Source organism: Bombina bombina, chromosome 3 (genome assembly GCF_027579735.1).
Source record: "Bombina bombina isolate aBomBom1 chromosome 3, aBomBom1.pri, whole genome shotgun sequence".
In the NCBI taxonomy this organism is placed as follows: Eukaryota; Metazoa; Chordata; class Amphibia; order Anura; family Bombinatoridae; genus Bombina; species Bombina bombina.
The window spans coordinates 191372623-191397838 of NC_069501.1; the positions used below are offsets into that span (position 1 = coordinate 191372623).

Genomic DNA, 25216 nt, shown 5'->3' on the forward strand with positions numbered 1-25216 from the left:
AGCATGAAACCGTTCTCCACACTGAAGATTTCTCTTGTACTACCTTCAGAAGCTCTGTGGGAACCAACATGACTCTTAGTTACATCATCAACCTCAGGGCAGAAATCTTCTTCCATATCTCCCTGAGGAAAATAGTACTCACCACCGGTACCATTTAAAATAAAAAACTTCTTGATTGAAGAAACTAAAACTAACACCACACTGGGGGTAGAGGGAAGGGAGGAGCTATATATACAGCTTTGCTGTGGTGCTCTTTGCCACTTCCTGTTAGCAGGAGGTTAATATCCCACAAGTAAGGATGAAATCTGTGGACTTGTCGTATCTTGTAGAAGAAATAGTGTACGGAAATGTGCAAACAACAAAATAAACCAACACCAAAGAAATAAAGAGTGGGTCTCGTGGACTCTCACCACCATGAAAAAAAAGTTTATCAGGTAAGCATAAATTATGTTTTCTTTCAGTTTTGTGCAATAATAATAATAATAATAATAATAATAATAATAATAAAAAGTACAAGACACCAATCACATAGCATTGCAAGCTTTTGATGGGTATGGTGAGCATGCAAAATGAATGAGTTAAGAATTGTCTAGGCCTAGTGCAAAACCTTAAAGGGACACTGAACCCAAATTTGTTAATTTGTTATTCAGATAGAGCATGCAATTTTAAGCAACTTTCTAATTTACTCCTATTATCAATTTTTCTTCGTTCTCTTGCTATCATTATTTGAAAAAGAAGGCATCTAAGCTTTTTTTTTTGTTTCAGTACTCTGGACAGCACTTTTTTATTGGTGGATGAATTTATCCACCAATCAGCAAGGACAACCCAGGTTGTTCACCAAAAATGGGCCAGCATCTAAACTTACATTCTTGCATTTCAAATAAAGATACCAAGAGAATGAAGAAAATTTGATAATAGGAGTAAAATAGAAATTTGCATAAAATTTCATGCTCAATCTGAATCACGAAATTAAATTTTTGGGTACAGTGTCCCTTTAACATGTCTGTGAAAGAATAATGTGTATTCTGGGTCCATATTAAAATCATTTACATAGAAATGAGAAAACTGAAAAAAACATAACTGGGATTGTGCAAACAATCATTTGTAGACAAACATCTCTTCATTATAGTAAAACAACATAATGTAACACTGAATACCTTTTTTCTTCTTTTCTTTTTGCTTGTTGTATCTGCATTTTTTTCAGGTTCTGTCTGGGTGGGATCCTTACCATGTAAATTGTGTTTAGGGAATTAAAAAAAAAGGAGAAAGAAAGCTTATTTTTATGACTCTTTCTAAAACATTTCATGGAATCTTTGCAAATATTTTTCAATTTGAATATCAATAAATATTGTAAATCTAACTCTTAATGTGCAGCACATTATTTCAAACACACTTGGGAGTTTCAGCTGAAGAAACAATGAAATGTTCACCCACACCCAGATGCTGGATATATGGCAGGAAAGTCCCATCCCTGAATACTGACTGCTTTTATTGCTGAAGTGACAGCAAAAGGTACAGATTCTCATTCGCCATCTGGTAATATGGTAAGTGGGATATAGATGTGATGCACTTACTGTCTAAACTATCAGTTTCTTATATGCATTAAGCTTATACCACTTATAACTGTTTCCTTTGGTATGTTTCTTTTAGGAAAATATTATATGGTGCTGCCAGAGGGTTCCAGATGGAAAACAAATGCATTATATAATTTTTTTTTTACATTCCAGTGGGTCAAACCCCTCACGTCCAAGTTGTTGGTGTAAGACATGAACATATAGTAAAATGAGGTAGTAAAATATGTGAAGGTCTTTACAATTGAAAATATTTTATTTCTTCCCTTTTTATTAAAAATATGCTTCTCGATTCAAGTAAGTGTCATTTTCTGACTTGAGTCCAGCAACTGTATTACTGAACATATGCGCAGAAGTGTATCTTGAATTCACTTAAATGGGGTTTTAAAGAATGCAAATGGATCTATAAGGATAACAATAATCTCTTGTTATTAGTAACACCATATATATAATATAAAGCATTCCTATGTATTGGGTGAAAAGATTTTACAAAGAAGCATAAACCACGCAACTGAATTTTATAACTGAGTTCTGCTTATGTTTAGTGGATCTTATTGTGTTGTTATTTTAAGAACCTATTAAAAAATAAAGGAACACACTGCTCTAAAATTTTCCTCTCTAGAGGTCAGATCTTCACAACTGATGCAGTCTGCAGAATTCAGGCTGGCTAAAAAATAAAGAAATACAACACTAATTTATCAGGCGCAGTCAATGATCAATTCTATAGATTCCAAGAAACTATTTCTTTCATGTAATTGGCAAGAGTCCATGAGCTAGTGACGTATGGGATATACAATCCTACCAGTAGGGGCAAAGTATCCCAAACCTCAAAATGCCTACAAATACACCCCTCACCACACCCACAATTCAGTTTTACAAACTTTGCCTCCTATGGAGGTGGTGAAGTAATTTTGTGCTAAGATTTCCACATTGACATGCGCTTCTCAGCATTTTGAAGCCAGATTCTTCTCAGAGTAAAGTGAATGTCAGGGATGTGAAGGGAGTATCACCTATTGATTCTATGGTTTTCCTCATGGGAGATCTATTTCATAGGTTCTCTGTTATCGGTCGTAGAGCTTCATCTCCTACCTCCCTTTTCAGATCAACGATATACTCTTATATACCATTACCTCTACTGATTCTTGTTTAAGTACTGGTTTGGCTATCTGCTATATGTGGATGAGTGTCTTTTGGTTAGTATGTTTAATTTATTTAAGACACTCTCAGCTATGGTTTGGCACTTTGAATATAAAGTTCTAAATATATGTTTATACTTATATTGGCCATGATTCAGGTTTATCAGTATATTTCCTTTTTTTGCAGACTGTCAGTTTTATATTTGGGAAATGCATTTAAAAAAAAAAAAAAAAAATTACCCAAGGATTTCAAATTGATTCTTTTTTCTAAATTGCGGGCTGTATTAGGCTCGCGTGAGCACAAAATGCTATAATTTATATTGTCATTCTTGGAGCGAGACTTTTTTGGTACGAGAATTACGTTTGTTTACGCAAATTCGTCATTTCCGGCGTCTTAGTTGACACCGAGTCTTTTCACAAGGTTGCGTCATCTATGACGCTCATGTTTGTTGCGGACGTTTTTGGAGCCAAAAAATATTTTCAGTTGTGGGCGTCATACTTGGCGCCAAACTGTCATTATTTAAGACTTAATTTTCTTTTGCCTCTGGTCCTTTTTTTCTTTGTCAGAGGCCTATTCTGTTTGCATTTTTTTCCCATTCCTGAAACTGTCATATAAGGAAATAGATAATTTTGCTTTATATGTTGTTTTTTCTCTTACATATAGCAAGATGTCTCAATCTGATCCTGTTTCAGAATCTACTATTGGAATCCTGCTGCCTGATATCGGTTCTACCAAAGCTAAGTGCATTTGTTGTAAACTTGTAGTAACTGTTCCTCTGTAGGCTGTAGTTTGTAATAGTTGTCATGATAAACTTTTACATGCAGAGAATATTTCCATCAGTAGTGTTGCATTACCTGTTTCTGGTCCATCAACATCTAATGTTCAGGATATTCCTGTCAATTTGAGAGAATTTATTTCTGATTCCATTTAGAAGGCTTTGTCTGCCATTCCGCCTTCTAATAAACGTAAAAGGTCTTTTAAAACTTCTCATACAGTTGATGAATTTTTAAATGACCAACTACATACTCAATTATCTATCTCTAATGAGGATCTGTCTGATTCAGAGGATCCTGCCTCAGATATTGACACTGACAAATCTTCGTATTTATTTAAAATGGAGTATATTCGTTCTTTATTGAAGGACGTGTTGATTGCATTAGATATAGAGGAGTCTAATCCTCTTGATACTAAAACTAGTAAACGTTTAAATTCGGTTTATAAACCTCATGTTGTTATTCCAGAGGTTTTTCCAGTTCCTGATGCTATTTCAGATATGATTTCAAAGTAATAATATATATATAATAATATGTATAGCATTGTTAAGTTAATTCAACATGCTAATAATTTTGTTTGTGATGCCAATTTTGATATCATCAGAATTGATATTAGATATGTGTCTTTAGCTATTTTAGCTAGAAGTAATAAATTATTTGGTTCTCAGTTGGATTCTATAATTTCAATTGTTACTGGGGGGAAGGTCAAATTTAAAGCTTTTAACCGTTTTCGTTTCTTTCGACAGAATAAGGAACAGAAACCTAATCCTTCCCCTAAAGAATCCGTTTCCAATTGGAAGCCTTCCTCAGTTTGGAATAAATCCAAGCCATTTAAGAGATCGAAACCAGCCCTCAAGTCTGCATGAAGGTGCGGCCCTCATTCCAGCTCAGCTGGTAGGGGGCAGACTAAAGTTTTTCAAGGATGAATACAATCCAAAATCATTGGATTCAGAACATTGTCTCTCAGGGGTACAGAATAGGTTTCAGAGTAAGGCCGCCTGTGAGAAGCTTCTTTCTCTCACGCATTCCAGTGAACCAAGAGAAAGCACAGGCTTTCCTGAAGTGTGTTTCAGACCTGGAGTCTTCTGGGGTAATCGTGCCAGTTCCTTTTCAGGAACAGGGTCTGGGTTCTTTTTCAAATCTGTTCATTGTCCCAAAGAAAGAAAATTCATTCAGACCAGTTCTGGATCTAAAAAAATTGAATCGTTATGTAAGAATACCAACATTCAAAATGGTGAGTATAAGGACTATTCTGCCTTTTGTTCAGCAAGGGCATTATATGTCCACAATAGACTTACAGGATGCATATCTCCATATTCCGATTCATCCAGATCACTATCAGTTCCTGAGATTCTCTTTTCTAGACAAGCATTACCAATTTGTTGCTCTTCCTTTTGGCCTAGTAGCAGCTCCAAGGATCTTTTCAAAGGTTCTCGGTGCCCTACTCTATGTAATCAGAGAGCGGGGTATTGCAGTGTTTCCTTATTTGGATGATATCTTGGTACTTGCTCAATCTATACGTTCTGCAGAATCTAGTGTTGTTTCTTCAAAGACATGGTTGGAGGATCAATTTACCAAAAAGTTCTTTGATTCCTCAGACAAGGGTAACCTTTTTAGGTTTCCAGATAGATTCAGTATCCATGACTTTGTCTGTAAGAGACAAGAGACGTTTGAAGTTGGTTGCAGCTTGTCGGAACCTTCAGTCTCAGTTATTCCCTTCAGTAGCTATGTGCATGGAGGTTTTAGGTCTCATGACTGCAGCATCGGACGCGATCCCCTTTGCTTGTTTTCATATGAGACCTCTTCAGCTTTGTATGCTGAACCAATGGTGCAGGGATTATACAAGGATATCACAATTAATATCCTTAAATCCCAATGTTCGACTATCTGACTTGGTGGTTAGATCACCATTGTATAGTTCAAGGGACCTCTTTTGTTCGTCCAACCTGGACCGTGATCACAACAGATGCAAGTCTTTCAGGTTGGGGAGCTTTCTAGGGATCTCTGACAGTGCAAGGAGTTTGGAAATCTCAAGAGGCGAGATTACCAATCAATATTTTGGAACTCCGTGCGATTTTCAGGGCTCTTCAGATTTGGCCTCTCTTGAAGAGAGAACCGTTCATTTGTTTTCAGACAGACAATATCACAACTGTGGCATATGTCAATCATCAGGGTGGGACTCACAGTCCCCAAGCTATGAAAGTAGTATCTTGGATACTTGCCTGGGTGGAATCCAGCTCCTGTCTAATTTCTGCGGTCCATATCCCAGGTATAGACAATTGGGAAGCGGATTATCTCAGTCGTCAGACTTTACATCCGGGAGAGTGGTCTCTTCACCCAGATGTGTTTTTCAAATTATTCAGATGTGGGGGCTTCCAGAAATAGATCTGATGGCATCTCATCTAAACAAGAAACTTCCCAGGTACCTGTCCAGGTCCAGGGATCCTTAGGCGGAGGCAGTAGATGCATTGGCATTTCCTTGGAGTTATCAACCTGCCTATATTTTTCCGCCTCTAGTTCTTCTTCCAAGAGTGATTTCCAAAATCATTATGGAGCAATCGTTTGTGCTGCTGGTGGCTCCAGCATGACCACACAGGTTTTGGTATGCGGATCTTGTTAGGATGTTCAGTTGCCAACCTTGGCAACTTCCGTTAAGACTAGACCTTCTATCTCAAGGTCCGTTTTTCCATCAGGATCTCAAATCATTAAATTTGAAGGTATTGAAATTGAACGCTTAGTGCTTAGTCATACAGGTTTCTCTGACTCAGTAATTAAAACTATGTTGCAGGCTCGTAAATCTGTTTCTAGAAAGATTTATTATCGAGTTTGGAAGACCTACATTTCATGGTGTTCTTCTCATAAATTCACTTGGCATTCTTTTAGAATTCCTAGAATTTTACAGTTTCTTCAGGATGGTTTGGATAAGGGTTTGTCTGCAAGTTCTTTGAAAGGACAAATTTCTGCTCTTTCTGTTTTATTCCACAGAAAAATTGCTAAACTTCCTGATATTCATTGTTTTGTACAGGCTTTAGTCCGTATCAAGCCTGTCATTAAATCAATCTCTCCTCCCTGGAGTCTTAATTTGGTTTTAAAGGCTTTACAGGCTTCTCCATTTGAGCCTATGCATTCTTTGGACATTAAATTGCTTTCTTGGAAAGTGTTGTTTCTTTTGGCCATCTCTTCTGCTAGAAGAGTTTCTGAATTATCTGCTTTTTCTTGTGAGTCTCCTTTTCTGATTTTTCATCAGGATAAGACGGTTTTGCGGACTTCATTTAAATTCCTACCTAAAGTTATGAATTCCAACAATATTAGTAGAGAAATTGTTGTCCCTTCCTTGTGTCCTAATCCTAAGAATTCTTTGGAAAGATCCTTACATTCTTTGGATGTGGTGAGAGCTTTGAAATATTATGTTGAAGCTACTAAAGATTTCAGGAAGACTTCTAGTCTATTTGTTATCTTTTCTGGTTCTAGGAAAGATCAGAAGGCTTCTGCTGTTTCCTTGGCTTCATGGTTAAAGCTTTTGATTCATCACGCTTATTTGGAGTCGGGTAAATCCCCACCTCAGAGGATTACGGCTCATTCTACTAGGCCTGTTTCCACTTCCTGGGCTTTTAAGAATCAAGCTTCAGTTGATCAGATTTGCAAAGCAGCAACTTGGTCTTCTTTGCATACATTTACTAAATTCTACCATTTTTATGTTTTTTCTTCTTCAGAAGCAGTTTTTGGTAGCTGTTTCAGTTTGATTCTTCTGCTTATGATTTCAATTTTTCTTTTTCTTTATAAGATTAAAACTTATGATTTGGGCTGTGGATTAATTTTTTTCAGCGGAATTGGCTGTCTTTATTTCTCTTGTAAGGTGTATCCAGTCCACGGATTCATCCATTACTTGTGGGATATTCTCCTTCCCAACAGGAAGCTGCAAGAGGATCACCCACAGCAGAGCTGTCTATATAGCTCCTCCCCTAACTGCCACTACCAGTCATTCTCTTGCAGCTCTCGACAAGAAAGGAAGTATCAAGAGAGATGTGGTGAATTAGTGCACTTTATCTTCAATCAAAAGTTTGTTATTTTTTAACAGTACCGGCGTTGTACTGTTTTTACCTCAGGCAGAAATTAGAAGAAGAGTTTTGCCTGAGGTTTTTGATGATCTTGTAACTAAGGTCCACTGCTGTTCTCACACATAACTGAAGAGTATGGGAAAACTTCAGCTGGGGGAACGGCCTGCAGAATTAACTGCTCTGAGGTATGTTCAGTATATTTTTTTCTAAAGAGATGATAAGGTCTAGAAAATGCTGACAGTGCCTGATATATTTAAGGTAAGCCTGATTACAGTGATTTAACAAACGACTGGCATCATGCTTGCAGTAAAGGGTAATATTCATGTTACTTGCTCTTATTACTTAGTATGTAAAACGTTTGCATGATATATAAAAAACATTTTTTACTGAGGGTGATAAATCTTTATTTGGGGCCTAGTTTTCCACATGGCTGATTAGATTTCTCCTAGGAGTAGTTATTTATGGCCCTTTCACTTTGAGTGCATGGTGGGAGGGGCCTATTTTCGCGCACTAATTGCGCAGTAGTTTTTATATTCTGAGACATCCAGCTTCCCTGAAGGAGTCCCCTGACATATTGGACCTCTGTAAAGGGTTTTTGTGCCTACAAAAGTCGTTTTATGGGCAGGTAGGAGCCACAGTAGAGCTGTGGCAGTTTGCTTGTGACTGTTATAACGGTTTTTACCGTTTTTCTGCTTCGTTTTTGAGCCTGAGGGGTTAATCATCCATTTGCAAGTGGGTGCAATGCTATTTTAGTCTATTATACATACTGTAAAAATTTCGTAGAGTTAACTGCTTTTTTTCACTGTTTTGCAGTTTTTGTGTTTGTTTTTTTCCCTTAAAGGCACAGTACCGTTTTTTATATTCTAATTTTTCACATTAATTAAAGTGTTTTCCAAGCTTGCTGGTCTCATTATTAGTCTGTTAAACATGTCTGACATAGAGGAAACTCATTGTTCATTATGTTTAGAAGCCATTGTGGAACTCCCTCTTAGAATGTGTAACAAATGCACTGATCTTACTATAAATTTTAAAGACCATATTCTGGCTTTAAAAGATTTATCACCAGAGGAAATTGACAAGGGGGAAGTTATGCCAACTAACTCTCCCCACGTGTCAGAGCCTATAACTCCCGCTCAAGGGACGCCGAGTAGATCTAGTGCGCCCATTGCGTATACTTTACAAGACATGGCGGCAGTTATGAATCATACCCTTACAGAGGTATTGTCCAAACTGCCAGGGTTACAAGAAAAGCGAGACAGCTCTGGGGCTAGAACAAATACAGAGCTCTCTGATGCTTTAGTAGCTATGTCTGATATACCCTCACAATGTGCAGAAGCCGAAGCAGGAGAGCTTCTATCTGTGGGTGATTTTTCTGACTCAGGGAAGACACTTCAACCTGATTCTGATATGTCTACATTTAAATGTAAGCCTCTGCGTGTTGCTCAGGGAGGTTTTAGCAACTCTGGATGACTGTGACGCCATTGTAGTCCCAGAGAAATTGTGTAAATTGGATAAATGCTATGCAGTGCCTGTTTACACTGATGTTTTCCCAATACCTAAGAGGTTTTCAGAAATTATTACTAAGGAATGGGATAGACCAGGTGTACCGTTCTCTCCCCCTCCTGTTTTTAAAAAGATGTTTCCTATAGATGCCGCTACACGGGACTTGTGGCAAACGGTCCCTAAGGTGGAGGGAGCAGTCTCTACCCTAGCGAAGCATACAACTATCCCTGTCGAGGACAGTTGTGCTTTTCTAGATCCAATGGACAAAAAATTAGAGGGTTACCTTAAGAAAATTTTTATTCAACAAGGTTTTATTCTCCAGCCCCTTGCATGCATTGCCCCTGTCACTGCTGCTGCGGCCTTCTGGTTTGAGTCTCTAGAATTGGCTCTACATGTAGAAACCCCATTGGATATCATTGACAAGCTTAAAGCTCTTAAGCTAGCCAATTCATTTGTTTCTGACGCCGTTGTTCATTTAACCAAGCTAACTGCTAAAAACTCAGGTTTTGCTATTCAGGCGCGTAGGGCGCTATGGCTCAAATCCTGGTCAGCTGACGTTACTTAAGTCTAAGCTTCTCAACATTCCCTTCAAGGGGCAGACCCTATTCGGGCCTGGACTGAAGGAGATCATTTCTGATATTACTGGAGGAAAAGGTCACGCCCTTCCTCAGGATAGGTCCAACAAATTAAGGACCAGACTAATTTTCGTTCCTTTCGAAACTTCAAGAGTGGCGCAGCTTCAACTTCCTCTAATACAAAACAAGAGGGAAATTTTGCCCAGTCCAAGCTGATCTGGAGACCTAACCAGGCTTGGAACAAAGGAAAGCAGGCCAAAAAAACCTGCTGCTGCCTCTAGAATAGCATGAAGGGTCAGCCCCCGATCTGGAAATGGATCTAGTAGGGGGCAGACTTTCTATCTTCACCCAGGCTTGGGCAAGAGATGTCCAGGATCCATGGGCGTTGGAAATTGTGTCCCGGGGATATCTTCTGGAGTTCAAAGCTTCTTCCCCAAAAGGGAGATTTGATCTCTCACAATTATCTGCAAACCAGATAAAGAGAGAGGCATTCTTACATTGTGTTCAAGACCTCCTAGTTATGGGAGTGATCCACCCAGTTCCAAAGGAGGAACAGGGGCAAGGCTTCTATTCAAATCTGTTTGTATTTCCCAAGAAAGAGGGAACCTTCAAGCCAATCTTAGATCTCAAGATCCTAAACAAATTTCTCAGGGTCCCATCCTTCAAGATGGAGACTATTCGAACCATCCTACCTATGATCCAGGAGGGTCAATATATGACTACCGTGGATTTAAAGGATGCTTATATTCCCATTCCGATACACAGAGATCATCATCGGTTTCTCAGGTTCGCCTTCCTAGACAGGCATTACCAGTTTGTGGCTCTTCCCTTTGGGTTAGCTACGGCACCAATAATCTTTACAAAGGTTCTGGGGTCACTCCTAGCGGTCCTAAGGCCGCGGGGTATAGCAGTAGTCCCTTACCTAGACGACATTCTGATACAGGCGTCGAATTTTCAAATCGCCAGGTCCCATACGGACATTGTTCTGGCATTCCTGAGGTCTCATGGGTGGAAAGTGAACGAAGAAAAGAGTTCTCTATCCCCTCTCACAAGAGTTTCCTTCCTAGGAACTCTGATAGATTCTGTAGAAATTAAGATTTACCTGACAGAGGCCAAGTTGTCAAAACTTCTAAATTCCTGCCGTGTTCCTTATTCTATTTCTCGCCCTTCAGTGGCTCAGTGTATGGAAGTAATCGGCTTAATGATAGCGGCAATGGACATAGTGCCATTTGCCCGCCGACATCTCAGACCGCTGCAACTCTGCATGCTCAGTCAGTGGAATGGGGATTGCACAGATTTGTCCCCTCTACTAAATCTGGATCAAGAGACCAGGGATTCTCTTCTCTGGTGGCTATCTCAAGTCCATCTGTCCAAGGGTATGACCTTCCGCAGGCCAGATTGGACAATAGTAATGACAGATGCCAGCCTTCTGGGCTGGGGTGCAGTCTGGAACTCCCTGAAGGCTCAGGGCTCGTGGACTCAGGAGGAGGCACTCCTTCCGATAAACATTCTGGAACTAAGAGCAATATTCAATACTCTTCAAGCTTGGCCTCAGCTTGCTGCGGTCAGGTTCATCAGATTTCAGTCGGACAATATCATGACTGTAGCCTACATCAACCATCAAGGGGGAACAAGGAGTTCCCTAGCAATGTTGGAGGTTTCAAAAATAATTCTATGGGCAGAGGTTCACTCTTGCCATCTATCAGCTATCCATATCCCAGGAGCAGAGAACTGGGAGGCGGATTTTCTAAGTCGGCAGACTTTTCATCCGGGGGAGTGGGAACTCCAATCCGAAGGTGTTTGCACAGTTGATTCAACTTTGGGACAAACCAGAACTGGATCTCATGGCGTCTCGTCAGAATGCCAAGCTTCCTTGTTACGGATCCAGGTCCAGGGATCCCAAGGCAGCGCTGATAGATGCTCTAGCAGCGCCTTGGTCCTTCAACCTGGCTTATGTGTTTCCACCGTTTCCTCTGCTCCCTCGTCTGATTGCCAAGATCAAGCAGGAGAGAGCTTCGGTGATTTTGATAGCACCTGCGTGGTCATGCAGGACTTGGTATGCAGATCTGGTGGACATGTCATCCCTTCCACCATGGACTCTGCCGCTGAGGCAGGACCTTCTACTTCAGGGTCCTTTCAACCATCCAAATCTAATTTCTCTGCGTCTGACTGCTTGGAGATTGAACGCTTGATTTTATCAAAACGTGGTTTCTCCGACGACTTCCGGTGGGCGGGCTTGGAGATAGCAGCACTAGTACAGAGCTCCGTGCAACACTGATACTAAAAGTGGATTTTTTGCCTCAATTCTGCTGCCCGAGCCTATTTGCCCTTGACAGGGATCGTGTCTGGGCTACAGAGAGGCTGGCCATAACAACTGCCCCCACCGAAGTGCAACATTTCACTATCTAAGGGACCCGGTGGCTGAAAGGTCCGTGCACGCGGCGGCCATATTGGCGCGCTACAAAGAAGGAGACAGTGTGAAGAGGCCCTGCTTGGTGAGGTGTATCCCCGAACTGACCTGCCAAACTACTGTGAGACTGACAGCTAGCCGCTACAAGTGGCCGAACTGTTGGATCGCCGCCAAGCCATCCGGTGACTGGTGAGGTTTTGCCGGACGACCACGTGGCCTGAAAACTGTGCGACTGCCCAGGGACCGCAAGCACGAACTGGCTGGCCAGGTGAGTGAGGACACAGCAGATTAAGCCACCAAGTATTTTACCGCACCGGAGCAGGATACAGAGCAGAAGCCCACCTACCGACTGGTACAGCCGTTATCTCTCTAAGGCTGTGCTGGGAAAGCATAAACACTAAGGGCCTGGTTGCAACTGAGAGCTGAGGAACGCTGACTGGGGGCAGATGTCGGTAAGCCTGTGAGTTGATGCTCTCTTTATGTGGTGTCAACCTTAACTTTTACCTTTACATGAGGCCAATCTGGGAGGAGGTAGGTGGCAGAAAAAGAGCAATCAGTGTTAACGAAAACTGAATATTGCATTTGGTGACTCGCTGGGGGACCATATAATACCACATAACGACCCCCTGTAAAAGAACTGATAGATCCAATACTCAAGGGTGAATGAGCATAGGATCCCTGATATATATGAGGGCCCCCATCTTGCATAACAGGGGAAGACTACCTGGCTCTATCTGGAACAGCTCCATGCAGTAAGCCGGTTTGAATAAGGGCTCCTGTTATATATTTGACTCTTATGTGCATGTAAAGGGAGGACATCCTCTGATCTTTTGGAAAAGAACTGTGATAGCATTACAAGGGTTTTCTCATAACACAGCACAACCTGAGAGGCAACCGTTACATAGAGAAGGAACTTTTCACTATAGACTCTCTAATTCCTTCCACATGGTGCACTGAGTCAGGACCTGGTGCACTGAATCAGGATCTGGGAGGGGAAAGGCTCTCCAACTAATCCTTTTTCTTTTTTCCTCCTGCAGGCTCAGACATAGACATTTGCAAACTACTGATAGATGTTTATATTTTAACTGTACTGCAACTGTGCTATGGTATATTGTCCTGTTAACTGATAATATTACATATCAATGCTGAGAACCGCCAGACTTGTTATAGAATTGTGTGTTATAAATCAGAGCACTGGCTTAGAAGGGCTCACTAAATAACCTCTTTTTCCACGGCAGGTTCACTAATAGATGCTTGTAAACAACTGGCAGATGTTTATGTCTCATTTGAGCTACAATTGAGCTTTGTGATATTGTAATGTTGACTGATAACTTTCTGTATATATACTGAGGTCTGCATGACTTGTCATAGAGAGAGAGTGAGCAATATAGTTGTTCTTTTTCTTTTTCTTTTCTTTTTTCTTTTTCTTTTGTGTCAACTTTTCAACCCTGAGAATTACTAGAGACAGGTTGCGAACTACTGTTGCACATAGATGAGATTTGTTGAGTCACTGACTAGGAAATAAGTGGCTAGAAATTGTATGGAGAAATTCCTAATACCAAATAGCATGGCACATAGGAATAAGAATTCAGATCGCAGAAATAAAGTGGGATCTGATATGGGTACCCAGGCCTCAACCAGCGATGTTTTTCAGGATAATTATACCCTTGACCCCCATCCAATAGTCAAGCAAATATCTACCCTATTTTTACCAAAAATAGAGAACCTCCAGAAGGGGGTTGACACTCTTGCAGAAGAGGTTAAACAATTCTCGACTAGGGTATCAGAGGTTGAGAATAGGGTCTCTGATGTAGAAGACACACAAAATGTCCACTCAAGTAAAATAATGGAGTTAGAGAAGCATACCACAGTCCTTCAACAAAAGTTAGATGATCTAGAAAATAGATCCCGGCGGAATAATGTTCGCCTGATAGGGTTGCCTGAATGTGTAAAAGCGAATGACATTTTGAAATTTGTTGAAACTACCCTCCCCCCTCTGCTAGGGATTCCCACATCTGCTTTAGTGCATAGTGTAGAGAGAGCGCACAGAGTGGGCCCTGAGAGGCCGGCCATGGATCGTAAAGCGCAGGCGAGGCCTGTAATGATAAAATTTTTACACTTTCAAACTAAAATGGCTGTTCTCAGGGCGTATAGGAAAATGGATGAAGTGCTGTATGAAAATTCTAGGATCCTGTTGTTTCAGGATTATTCAGCAGACTTGGTAAAGAAGCGCAGGGAGTTCTCAACATTATGCTCCAGATTACACAGAGAGGGTAGGCAGGCATTCCTGCTCTTCCCTGCCAAATTAAAGATAATAACCCACAGAGGGCCTAAATTTTTTGAATCACCACAAGCTGCACAAGAGTACTTGGATGCTGAAGATGGCTCCAGGAGCCCTGTCCGTGCTAGGGGGGGGGGGGGGAGGGTTAAAGGAATCTTCTGTGAAGGGAATATATCTCTTAATATATCTCTTAAGGTCTGAAAATGTTATTGGCATATGCTAATAGGCAAAAAAGTTTACTCCATTTGGAGAGTTCAGATAGCAGTACCTATATTTACGATATGGATCTTATAGGGTTGCTTTGGTTAGTAGTTATGGTTCAGACAGGACAAGTTGTGTTCAAAAGTTGTGTTCTGTACAAATGTTTTACTCACTTGCTAACCTCTATTACAGATGGGGTGAATCAACGGAGGGAGAAAAATACATGCAATATGATGATAGGAAAATGTATTAACAACTTCTTTACATTCTCCTCCCTCTGGGTGCTAATGTTTATTATCTGTAACGCATGGAAAGGTGATGTGCCTAAGGGAGGAAAAGTACTCCTTAAATATGAGGGTTTTATGAATAGCAAAATTTGGTTTATAATATGTTATTTTTTGATGTTGCTCTTTGCAGGTTGTGCCTCGGCAGTAAGGATAACTGAGTTTCTTGGACATGATGGGCCGGTGTGGGAACTGGTAGGAAATATAATTTTTTTTTATTTTTTTTTTTATTTTTTTTCTTCTCTCTCTCTCTCTTCTCTCTCCCTCTCTTCCTCTATCTGTAATACCCATGAACACACAGAGGTTCTTGAAAATCATTGACATTTAGTATTTACTCCTGGAATGTGGGGGGTATACACTCCCCGATAAAAAGAAAAACTATATTAACTCAACTTAGGAAGAAAGGGGCAGATATTGCGTTTATACAGGAGACGCACCTTACTGACTCAGAACACTTGAAATTAAAGACTGATTGGGTTGGGAGGGTGGAATTTGCCTCCTATAAATCGTCTAGTAGAGGGGTAGCTATTTTATTTGGGAAGAAACTAGAGGTTGGGGACGTGACAGTATTGACAGACACTGAAGGGCGATATGTTATAGCCCGGGTTACCATTGCCGGTAAAAAGTACACACTGTGTAATATATATGCTCCCAATAATAAGGACAAGACATTCTGGAACAAACTGATTGACTTACTAACCCCCTTTTTAGACACCCCTCTTATAATAGGAGGAGACTTCAACCTGGCCCCTAATCCTCATTGTGACAGGCTTAGGGATCCCACACGACACTTGGTCGGGGCACAACCGAAGATCAATACCAAATTTGAACTAAAAACATTCCAAACACTGGTGTCCTCTTTGGATGTTGTTGATATTTGGCGGAAACTAAATCCAGATGGCAAAGACTTCACGTGTCTCTCCCGGGCCTCTCCTACTATGTCTCGCATAGATCTATTTCTGATTTCGAACTCCCTTATCCCCCAAACAGTAGATGTTAAGATCGGAGACATTGTGGTCTCTGACCATGCCCCTGTGGGTCTCTTCTTGGACACCTTGCCCAGATCCAGTAATCGCAGGGCTCTCAGATTCCCGCAATACTTGTTGACCTCTCAGGAGTTCCAACAATACCTAGAAAGCGCTTGGGATGACTACCAAGCCAATAACGCACAGCATGCATCGACCCCGGAGCTCTTTTGGCAAACAGCCAAGGTAGTTCTTGCGGGGGATATTTTGGCCTTCTTATCTCGCAGGAAGAAACTGCAAACAGAGAGATTAGAGAAATTGAGAGAGAAGTTGACAAACAACTATGGCCTGTACAGATCTGACATGACACTGACACACCACAGGCAATACATAGCCACTAAAAAAGAATATGACACGATGCTGGCATACCAGGCCTCACAAACTCTCCTGCGAACTAGAGGCAAATATTATCGCTACGGCGATAAATCAGGCAGGCTGTTAGCCTCCCTGGTTAATCTAAAAACCTCCACCCGTTTTATTGCAGCCATCAAACATAAGGGCACTGTAGTGAAAGATCCTGAAAGGATTGTGGAAGCCTTCGCTGCCTATTACTCTGAGCTCTACACAAGCAATCAGTGTGATTCAGAAGAAAAGAGGCGAGCATTTTGGAGCTCTATTGAACTCTCACAGATAACGGAGTCGCAACTGACTCAGTTAAATGCACCAATTACGAGGGAAGAAGTGGACAGGACGATTATGACCTTAAACTTGGGTAAAGCGGCAGGCCCGGATGGGCTGCCCATTGAGTTCTACAGGATGCTGAAAACTAGAGTAACACCAGTGCTCACTGACCTGTTTGCCAACTATTTCACAGAGGAAAACAGGCCAGCCACGACTTTCACAGCCGCTCATATTACTCTTATCCCCAAAGCGGGCAAAGATGCCTTGCTTACTGAGTCTTATAGACCAATCTCACTACTGAACTCCGACTATAAGATCTTAACAAAACTACTAGCGGAGCGTCTTAAATTTGTGTTGCCAGACTTGATTCATGAAGACCAGACTGGTTTCATGATGGCAAGATCATCGGTAGTGAATGTACGCAGAATACTGCAGGTACTACATCATTTCTGGAATAGGAAAAATTCTAGAGAGGGGGATCAAATCCCGGAGGCCTTCCTGCTGTCATTAGACGCAGAGAAGGCCTTTGACAGGGTAGAATGGAGCCATTTATTCCATACACTGGCTAGCTTTAACTTTTCTGGGCCCTTTACGGCATTTGTCAAAAATTTGTACTCATCCCCCATAGCCAATATATGTTCTAATCATCTTTACTCATCAGACATCGTTCTGCAAAGAGGCACGAGACAGGGATGCCCCCTGTCTCCCTTGCTGTTCAATCTGGCACTGGAGCCCCTGGCAGTTAAACTGCGTCAAATATTCCCGGGCATTGACATGGCCGGGCACCCCCAACATCTCGCATTGTATGCGGATGATATGTTGCTATTTGTTCAGGAACCAAAAACCCATATACCATCAATTGTGCAGACGCTGTCAGATTTTGGGGTGTTCGCGGGATACAAAGCCAACATGCAAAAGTCAGAAATTCTCTGGTTGCATAAGGGGGAGAACCAAGCCCATGACTACCCGTTTACAGTAGCAAACCAAATGATCACTTATTTAGGAATCCAGATCCATGTGAATCCCAATAAGCTGTATGCAACTAATTTGACTCCTTTATGTGCAAAACTGTGTGGTCAGATGAGAAGTTGGAAATCTCTCCCGATTTCTCTGATGGGAAGGGTTAGCCTCTTGAAAATGGTTATCCTCCCACGGCTCTTATACCCTATGCTCATGCTACCGTTACTACTCTCCAAGGCGAATGTGAAAGAGTTAAACTCTGCAATGCGTTTCTTCTTGTGGCGAGGCGGTAGACCGCGCATTGCAACAGATAAACTAACCCTGAACTACCTACATGGGGGCTTGTCGCTGCCAGATTTCAAACTCTACAATTGGGCGGCCCTGATCCGCTTAGTTGTAGATTGGCAGGTGAGTTCGGCTCACTTTTATAGCGATAACCTGGAACGGGCGGCTCTAGGAGGTATAGCCTTGGCATACCTGCCTCACATGCCAAAACCAAAGATGGGAGGGACATTGGAGGGGAATTTTATATATCAGGACCCGCTAAGGGCCTGGCACCTAGCTCACAAATTTTTAGGCAAAACGAACCTAGGTTCTGCCTTTTTACCACTAAGTGGTAACCCAGATTTTCCTGCAGGTATGGATACGAAACCATTTCGCACTTGGGAGGCGCTTGGGTTGAAAACTGTGGGATCACTGGTGGACCCGCTACTGAAAACCATGAAATCTTTTGCGACACTGCAGAGAGAATACAACTTGCCAAACAAGCATTTTTATGCATACCTGCAGGCACGTCATTATGTGGAGACTCTAACCAGAGATAAACCGGATTTTTGGGAAGGCTCACCATTCCGAGTATCACAAACTTTATTTAAGATGGGATGCTTCTCTTTATCAGGGATCTACCAAACTTTGATACAAAAAAGACTACAATTACTGCAACCAGAACTTTTACAGGGCTGGCAGAGGGAGGGATTTGGGGAGATCACGTGGGAAGAGGCCCGGAGAGGACTGGAGAAAACTAGAAAAGCCACATTGTCGGCAAATCTACGGGAGACACAAATTAGATTTTTGCATAGGGCATATATGACCCCTAAGTGCCTTGCCAAGTGGATTCCTGACTGGCCGAACAGATGTACCAAGTGTTCAATGGAATCTCCGGACCTGTTGCACTGTATCTGGGATTGCCCCAAGATTAGACAGTTTTGGGAAAAACTACAATATTGGGTTAGGAAAAAGCTAGCCATAAATATTGACTTTACACCTCAGATGATATTGTTTTTAGACTGGGAACAACACCACAGGCAATTTGACTCTGAACTGACGCTACTGATATTATTAGCAAGAAAATGCATACTCAAACATTGGACAGTTGCCCAAACCCCCTCAATAGCTTACTTTCGAAATATGCTGAGAACCCAACTATTTACCGAACAAGTAGATGTCAGAATAGACGTGGGAAATAGGCTAAATCCATTTCTTCGGAAATGGCGTAGACTGATATTGACGTTCGAATTAGAAGTACAAAGACAAGTTCTGATCCCTTTCCGTAACACTGTATCATTTCTGGAAGACTCTCTGAGAGGGGAATGGAGTCACCTAGATGACTAAAGTTTGGACATTGCAGGTTGACCCCTACGTTTGTCTCTTCCCTTGATACCTTTTCTTTCTTTTCTTTCCATTTTTTTTTTTTTTTTTTTTTTTTTTCCCTCACACCGGCTCATCGAGTGAGATGCAGGACATAGAATATCCTAGGCACTGAATAACTGTTGAATATAAGGGTGGGAGTAGTTTTCTGGGGTGGGGCACGATAGTGGGGAGAGAAGTGCTAATCTCCACATGGGCGGGGGGGCATGGGAGGGAGGAGGGGTAGGAGGGGGGGGAATGGGTAGAAAAGAGAAAAGTTTGAGAGCTGTATCCATGTGAAACCTTTATCATGTTGAAAGTCTACTTGGATTATAATATGGAATTAATGTTTCTAATCAAGATATGTTGAGAAGGAAGGACCGAGAAGGTCACATACTGTAAATATACTATTGCACTGTCTTACTCTGTATAAAACACTCAACTGACTTTATACTGTAACATGGAGATATTTGTTTGTATTTACATGTATGCCGCTCTCTCAATAAAAAGATTTGAAAAAAAAAAAAACGTGGTTTCTCCGAGTCAGTCATTGATACCTTAATTCAGGCTCGAAAGCCTGTCACCAGGAAAATCTATCATAAGATATGGTGTAAATATCTTCATTGGTGTGAATGCAAGGGTTACTCATGGAGTAAAGTCAGGATTCCTAGAATATTATCCTTTCTCCAAGAAGAATTGGAGAAGGGATTGTCAGCTAGTTCCTTAAAGGGACAGATTTCTGCTCTGTCTATTCTTTTGTACTAGCGTCTGGCGGATGTTCCAGACGTTCAGGCATTTTGTCAGGCTTTAGTTAGAATCAAGCTTGTGTTTAAACCTGTTGCTCCGCCATGGAGTTTAAATTTAGTTCTTAAAGTTCTTCAAGGGGTTCCGTTTGAACCTCTGCATTCCATAGATATTAAGCTTTTATCTTGGAAAGTTCTGTTTTTGGTAGCTATCTCTTCGGCTCGAAGAGTTTCAGAGTTATGTGATTCTCCTTATCTGATCTTCCATGCAGATAAGGTAGTTTTGCGTACCAAACCTGGGTTTCTTCCTAAGGTGGTATCTAATAAGAATATCAATCAGGACATTGTTGTTCCGTCACTGTGTCCTAATACTTCTTCAAAGAAGGAACGTCTATTACACAATCTTGACGTGGTTCGTGCTTTAAAGTTTTATTTACAAGCTACTAAGGATTTTCGTCAAACATCTGCATTGTTTGTTGTCTACTCTGGACAGAAGAGAGGCCAAAAGGCTTCAGCAACTTCTCTTTCTTTTTGGTTAAGAAGTATAATCCGCTTAGCTTATGAGACTGCTGGCCAGCAGCCTCCTGAAAGAATTACAGCTCATTCCACTAGAGCGGTGGCTTCCACATGGGCTTTTAAAAATGAGGCTTCTGTTGAACAGATTTGTAAGGCGGCGACTTGGTCTTCGCTTCATACTTTTTCTAAATTCTACAAATTTGATACTTTTGCTTCTTCGGAGGCTATTTTTGGGAGAAAGGTCTTACAGGCAGTGGTGCCTTCCATTTAAGCGCCTGCCTTGTCCCTCCCTTCATCCGTGTCCTATAGCTTTGGTATTGGTATCCCACAAGTAATGGATGAATCCGTGGACTGGATACACCTTACAATAGAAAACAAAATTGATGCTTACCTGATAAATTTATTTCTCTTGTGGTGTATCCAGTCCACGGCCCGCCCTGTCATTTTAAGGCAGGTGCTTTTTATTTTTAAACTACAGTCACCACTGCACCCTATAGTTTCTCCTTTCTCTTGCTTGTCTTCGGTCGAATGACTGGTAGTGGCAGTTAGGGGAGGAGCTATATAGACAGCTCTGCTGTGGGTGATCCTCTTGCAGCTTCCTGTTGGGAAGGAGAATATCCCACAAGTAATGGATGAATCCGTGGACTGGATACACCACAAGAGAAATAAATTTATCAGGTAAGCATAAATTTTGTTTTTTATCCCTCCCTCTCTAGTGACTCTTGAGTGGAGTTCCACATCTTGGGTATATGCTATCCCATACGTCACTAGCTCATGGACTCTTGCCAATTACATGAAAGAAAACATAATTTACAAACCCCACTGATTGCACCAAGGTTATTGGAAAACATAATTTATGTAAGAATTTACCTGATAAATTAATTTCTTTCATATTGGCAAGAGTCCATGAGGCCCATCCCTTTTTATGGTGGTTATGATTTTTTTGTATAAAGCACAATTATTCCAAATTCCTTTGTTGATGCTTTTTTACTCCTTTGTTTATCACCCCACTGCTTGGCTATTCATTAAACTGAATTGTGGGTGTGGTAAGGGGTGTATTTGTAGGCATTTTGAGGTTTGGGAAACTTTGCCCCTCCTGGTAGGATTGTATATCCCATATGTCACTAGCTCATGGACTCTTGTCAATATGAAAGAAATTAATTTATCAGGTAAATTCTTACATAAATTATGTTTTTCCAATAACCTTGGTGCAATTAGTGGGGTTTGTTTAGAAAACTAAAGTAATTATGAAAAACACTCCTAAAACATTTAGAACTGGAAGTCACAGTATTTTGCATTCATATATACTTATATATAAATATATATTTTACAATTTCAATTAGAACATAGCAGTTGCTTTGTCAGCTCTTTTAGAAGTCAGACAAATGTCACATGAGCTGACCTGCTTCTTTTTCTTCTTAGGAGGAGACTTATTTGAAGGTACTTTTTTCCTTTTCTGTGCCACTTCTTTAGTTTTCTCTTCACTTTTCACATCGTCATCCACAAGATCTAGGAGGATAAAAATATGCAATGTATAATCTCTTTTTTGCAATCATTGTTTACCCACTGCTTTAAAACAAGGCATTGTGGATGTGCTTTGGTTTTGTAAAAAAAGTCCTCTGTGGAATATTACTGTAGTTATTAGCTACTTTAAAAAAAAGCCTCACACTCATGTGAGCCAGATGGAAGAAACCTATATAAAATATGTAGATTTACAATTTGCTGCCTACTGAACATTAATAAATAAAAAGTGGAAAATGTAATTATTTTTTCACCATTTCACATCTCATTTATTTTGTAACAGGAAATGACATTTATAAAAGTTCTTCATAATAATAACATTTGACTTGTAAGTATAACTAATATAGGGTTAGATTACGAGTGGCGTGCTAACTGTTGCGCGCAAGCAATATCGTCTTTTTATCGGCTTTTTGTGTGCAACGGAAATAGCGCGCATATTACAAGTTTAAAGTACACTCATATAAACACTATCTGATAAAAAAATATCTTAAATTATTAACAAAAAAATTTATAAGGGCTCAAAGAAATGTTTATATGTACAGATGTGTGTGTGTATATATATGTGTATATAAGTATTTATGCATTTTACTGTACATTTACTGTACTTATTCGACATTTCAATGTTCTTCAATTACAGGATAATCTATTTTTTATTGGAAATACATATATATATACCTGTATATCTCTTCCTATAGGTATAGATATGTATTTTACATTAACATGATCAGATATATATAGAAATATATATTTAATAATAAAAAGTACATTATTTTCTATGTGAAGAATAGGAATGTAAAATATGGGTAACAAGAATCGGGGTTCGTGATTTAGAACCAACACGGTTAGCGCAACATGAAGAATTGATAACTTCAATGCAGGTTATTGAAATATTAAAAATTTATAAATATTAAATATTATATATATTGTAAAAAACTACATATATTCTAGGAATTATTTAGAATATTCTACCGTACGTTTAATATTTAATAATTGTTATTATTTTTAGGCAAGTCAATTACCTTGGCATCATTTTACAAAACAGGGATCATCTGAACATTACAGGAACATAGCTAGAAGAAATAGCTCTCTTACCTTCTATTAAAATACTACCTAGAGATTCCATGCAATAGTGAATGCTCTAACAACAGGTGACAGTTGTTGGAATGTAAGTACTGCATAGCAGAACATTACTGTGTGACATTTGACAACATACTTACATAACAATGATACATTACCAGTCCCCTATTCATAGAAAATGTATCAGATGAGTTCACTTCACAGATGCAGGACCACTGTTATAGAGGTAAGTTGCACCAGAGCAGAACTACCATTGGTTCAGCGGCACATGGGCCCATAGCAGAAAGTCTATGCATAGGTGTGAGCAGAATGTGCTTTTATCAGTGCAGGCTTATGTCAGTCTATCTATCTATTTACACCAGGGCCTTCTGTTGAGAAGGTCTGCTATTGAGTCGCATGAGACAGACGTGTGACCAAGAATATGCACTGCTATGTAATAACAATACATCTTTTTAGTTACTCTATGGTAATTTTCTATGTTCTTGCTTCCATTATGTTTTTATAGCAGATACCCGCAATGATCTCCTTAGTGCTCTTTAATTGGATTAGTATACATTTACTAACTACAAGGTACTTGCAAAACAGTTCACATAAGTGTTTCTAACATAATTGCAGTAAAGTAATCTCACTTGATAGAACATAAAGTGTCTCCGGGCGCTGGGCATGGGTGTTCCATGGCGATCTAGAAGGGTGGTCGGTGTTTCTCACCTACACCAAGCCCAGCATACCAAATTCATTATTTCCGTGAAGTATGTTGTCTTGTGGTCATGCCTCGCTATTTCAAAGCTAAAGAGGTTGTCTTGTTTTATTTCTCTTTACTTTAGTTCTCTTTATCTGTTTTTATTTATTTATTGCATAGTTTAGATTGGATTACATATATTGTATAGATTGTATACACATATTGTTTACAAGAAAATCATAAACAATAGAACAAACAATTTTTATCCGGTGAAGTCCCCACAGTATATATTATAAAGCTTTTTTTATCATATGGAAATGTAATTTTAAAGTAAGGCACTGACAAGTATTCCTTAAAACATATTTCCCAGTACATGGCCTGCAATCAATTCCAAAACATGGATCCCCTTCCATGTCCCCGAAATAGAATAACAGGAAGGCATCTCTACCAGTGATGAATGATTGGAAACTTCTAACCTTGCACATGTAAATAACGTTATGCCACATGAGGTTAGTTCTGTGATACTATGAATTAGTTTTACATTGCAGCCTAATTATTTAACAAACTAGAAGACCCCAGTGAAGAAGCAGAAACACTCTTTAGCTATTGTACTTGCTCAGGCTGCACAATTCATTGCACAGAGGCAGAAACACTCTTTAGCTATTGTACTTGCTCAGGCTGCACAATTCATTGCACAGAGGCAGAAACACTCTTTAGCTATTGTACTTGCTCAGGCTGCACAATTCATTGCACAGAAGCAGAAACACTCTTTAGCTATTGTACTTGCTCAGGCTGCACAATTCATTGCACAGAGGCAGAAACACTCTTTAGCTATTGTACGTGCTCAGGCTGCACAATTCATTGCACAGAGGCAGAAACACTCTTTAGCTATTGTACTTGCTCAGGCTGCACAATTCATTGCACAGAGGCAGAAACACTCTTTAGCTATTGTACTTGCTCAGGCTGCACAATTCATTGCACAGAGGCAGAATCACTCTTTAGCTATTGTACTTGCTCAGGCTGCACAATTCATTGCACAGAGGCAGAAACACTCTTTAGCTATTGTACTTGCTCAGGCTGCACAATTCATTGCACAGAGGCAGAAACACTCTTTAGCTATTGTACTTGCTCAGGCTGCACAATTCATTGCACAGAGGCAGAAACACTCTTTAGCTATTGTACTTGCTCAGGCTGCACAATTCATTGCACAGAGGCAGAAACACTCTTTAGCTATTGTACTTGCTCAGGCTGCACAATTCATTGCACAGAGGAAGAAACACTCTTTAGCTATTGTACTTGCTCAGGCTGCACAATTCATTGCACAGAGGCAGAAACACTCTTTAGCTATTGTACTTGCTCAGGCTGCACAATTCATTGCACAGAGGCAGAAACACTCTTTAGCTATTGTACTTGCTCAGGCTGCACAATTCATTGCACAGAGGAAGAAACACTCTTTAGCTACTGTACTTGCTCAGGCTGCACAATTCATTGCACAGAGGCAGAAACATATTCTAATGCACTGCACAGAAAAGTCACTGGTTAAGAAAGGACACTTTTTGCCTGAAATAGGAAGCTGTAAAATGTGAAACACTTAAATGGATAGAGGTCAAAATTGAAATATAAATGGGTGTGTTCCAATTTGAAATAGAGGCATT

General features: G+C 40.3%; 1 protein-coding gene across 1 annotated transcript in view; it reads right to left on the minus strand.

Moving 5' to 3' along the window:
* The window catches only part of CMSS1 (cms1 ribosomal small subunit homolog), a 770463-nt gene that overhangs the window by 129904 nt on the left and 615343 nt on the right, over positions 1 to 25216 (minus strand). The window contains exons 2-3 of the mRNA XM_053706056.1: positions 21687 to 21793; positions 1158 to 1223 (exon numbers count right to left, since the gene is read on the minus strand). Coding sequence (XP_053562031.1) covers positions 1158 to 1223; positions 21687 to 21793 — 173 coding nt within the window. The remainder of the gene's footprint in view (positions 1 to 1157; positions 1224 to 21686; positions 21794 to 25216) is intronic.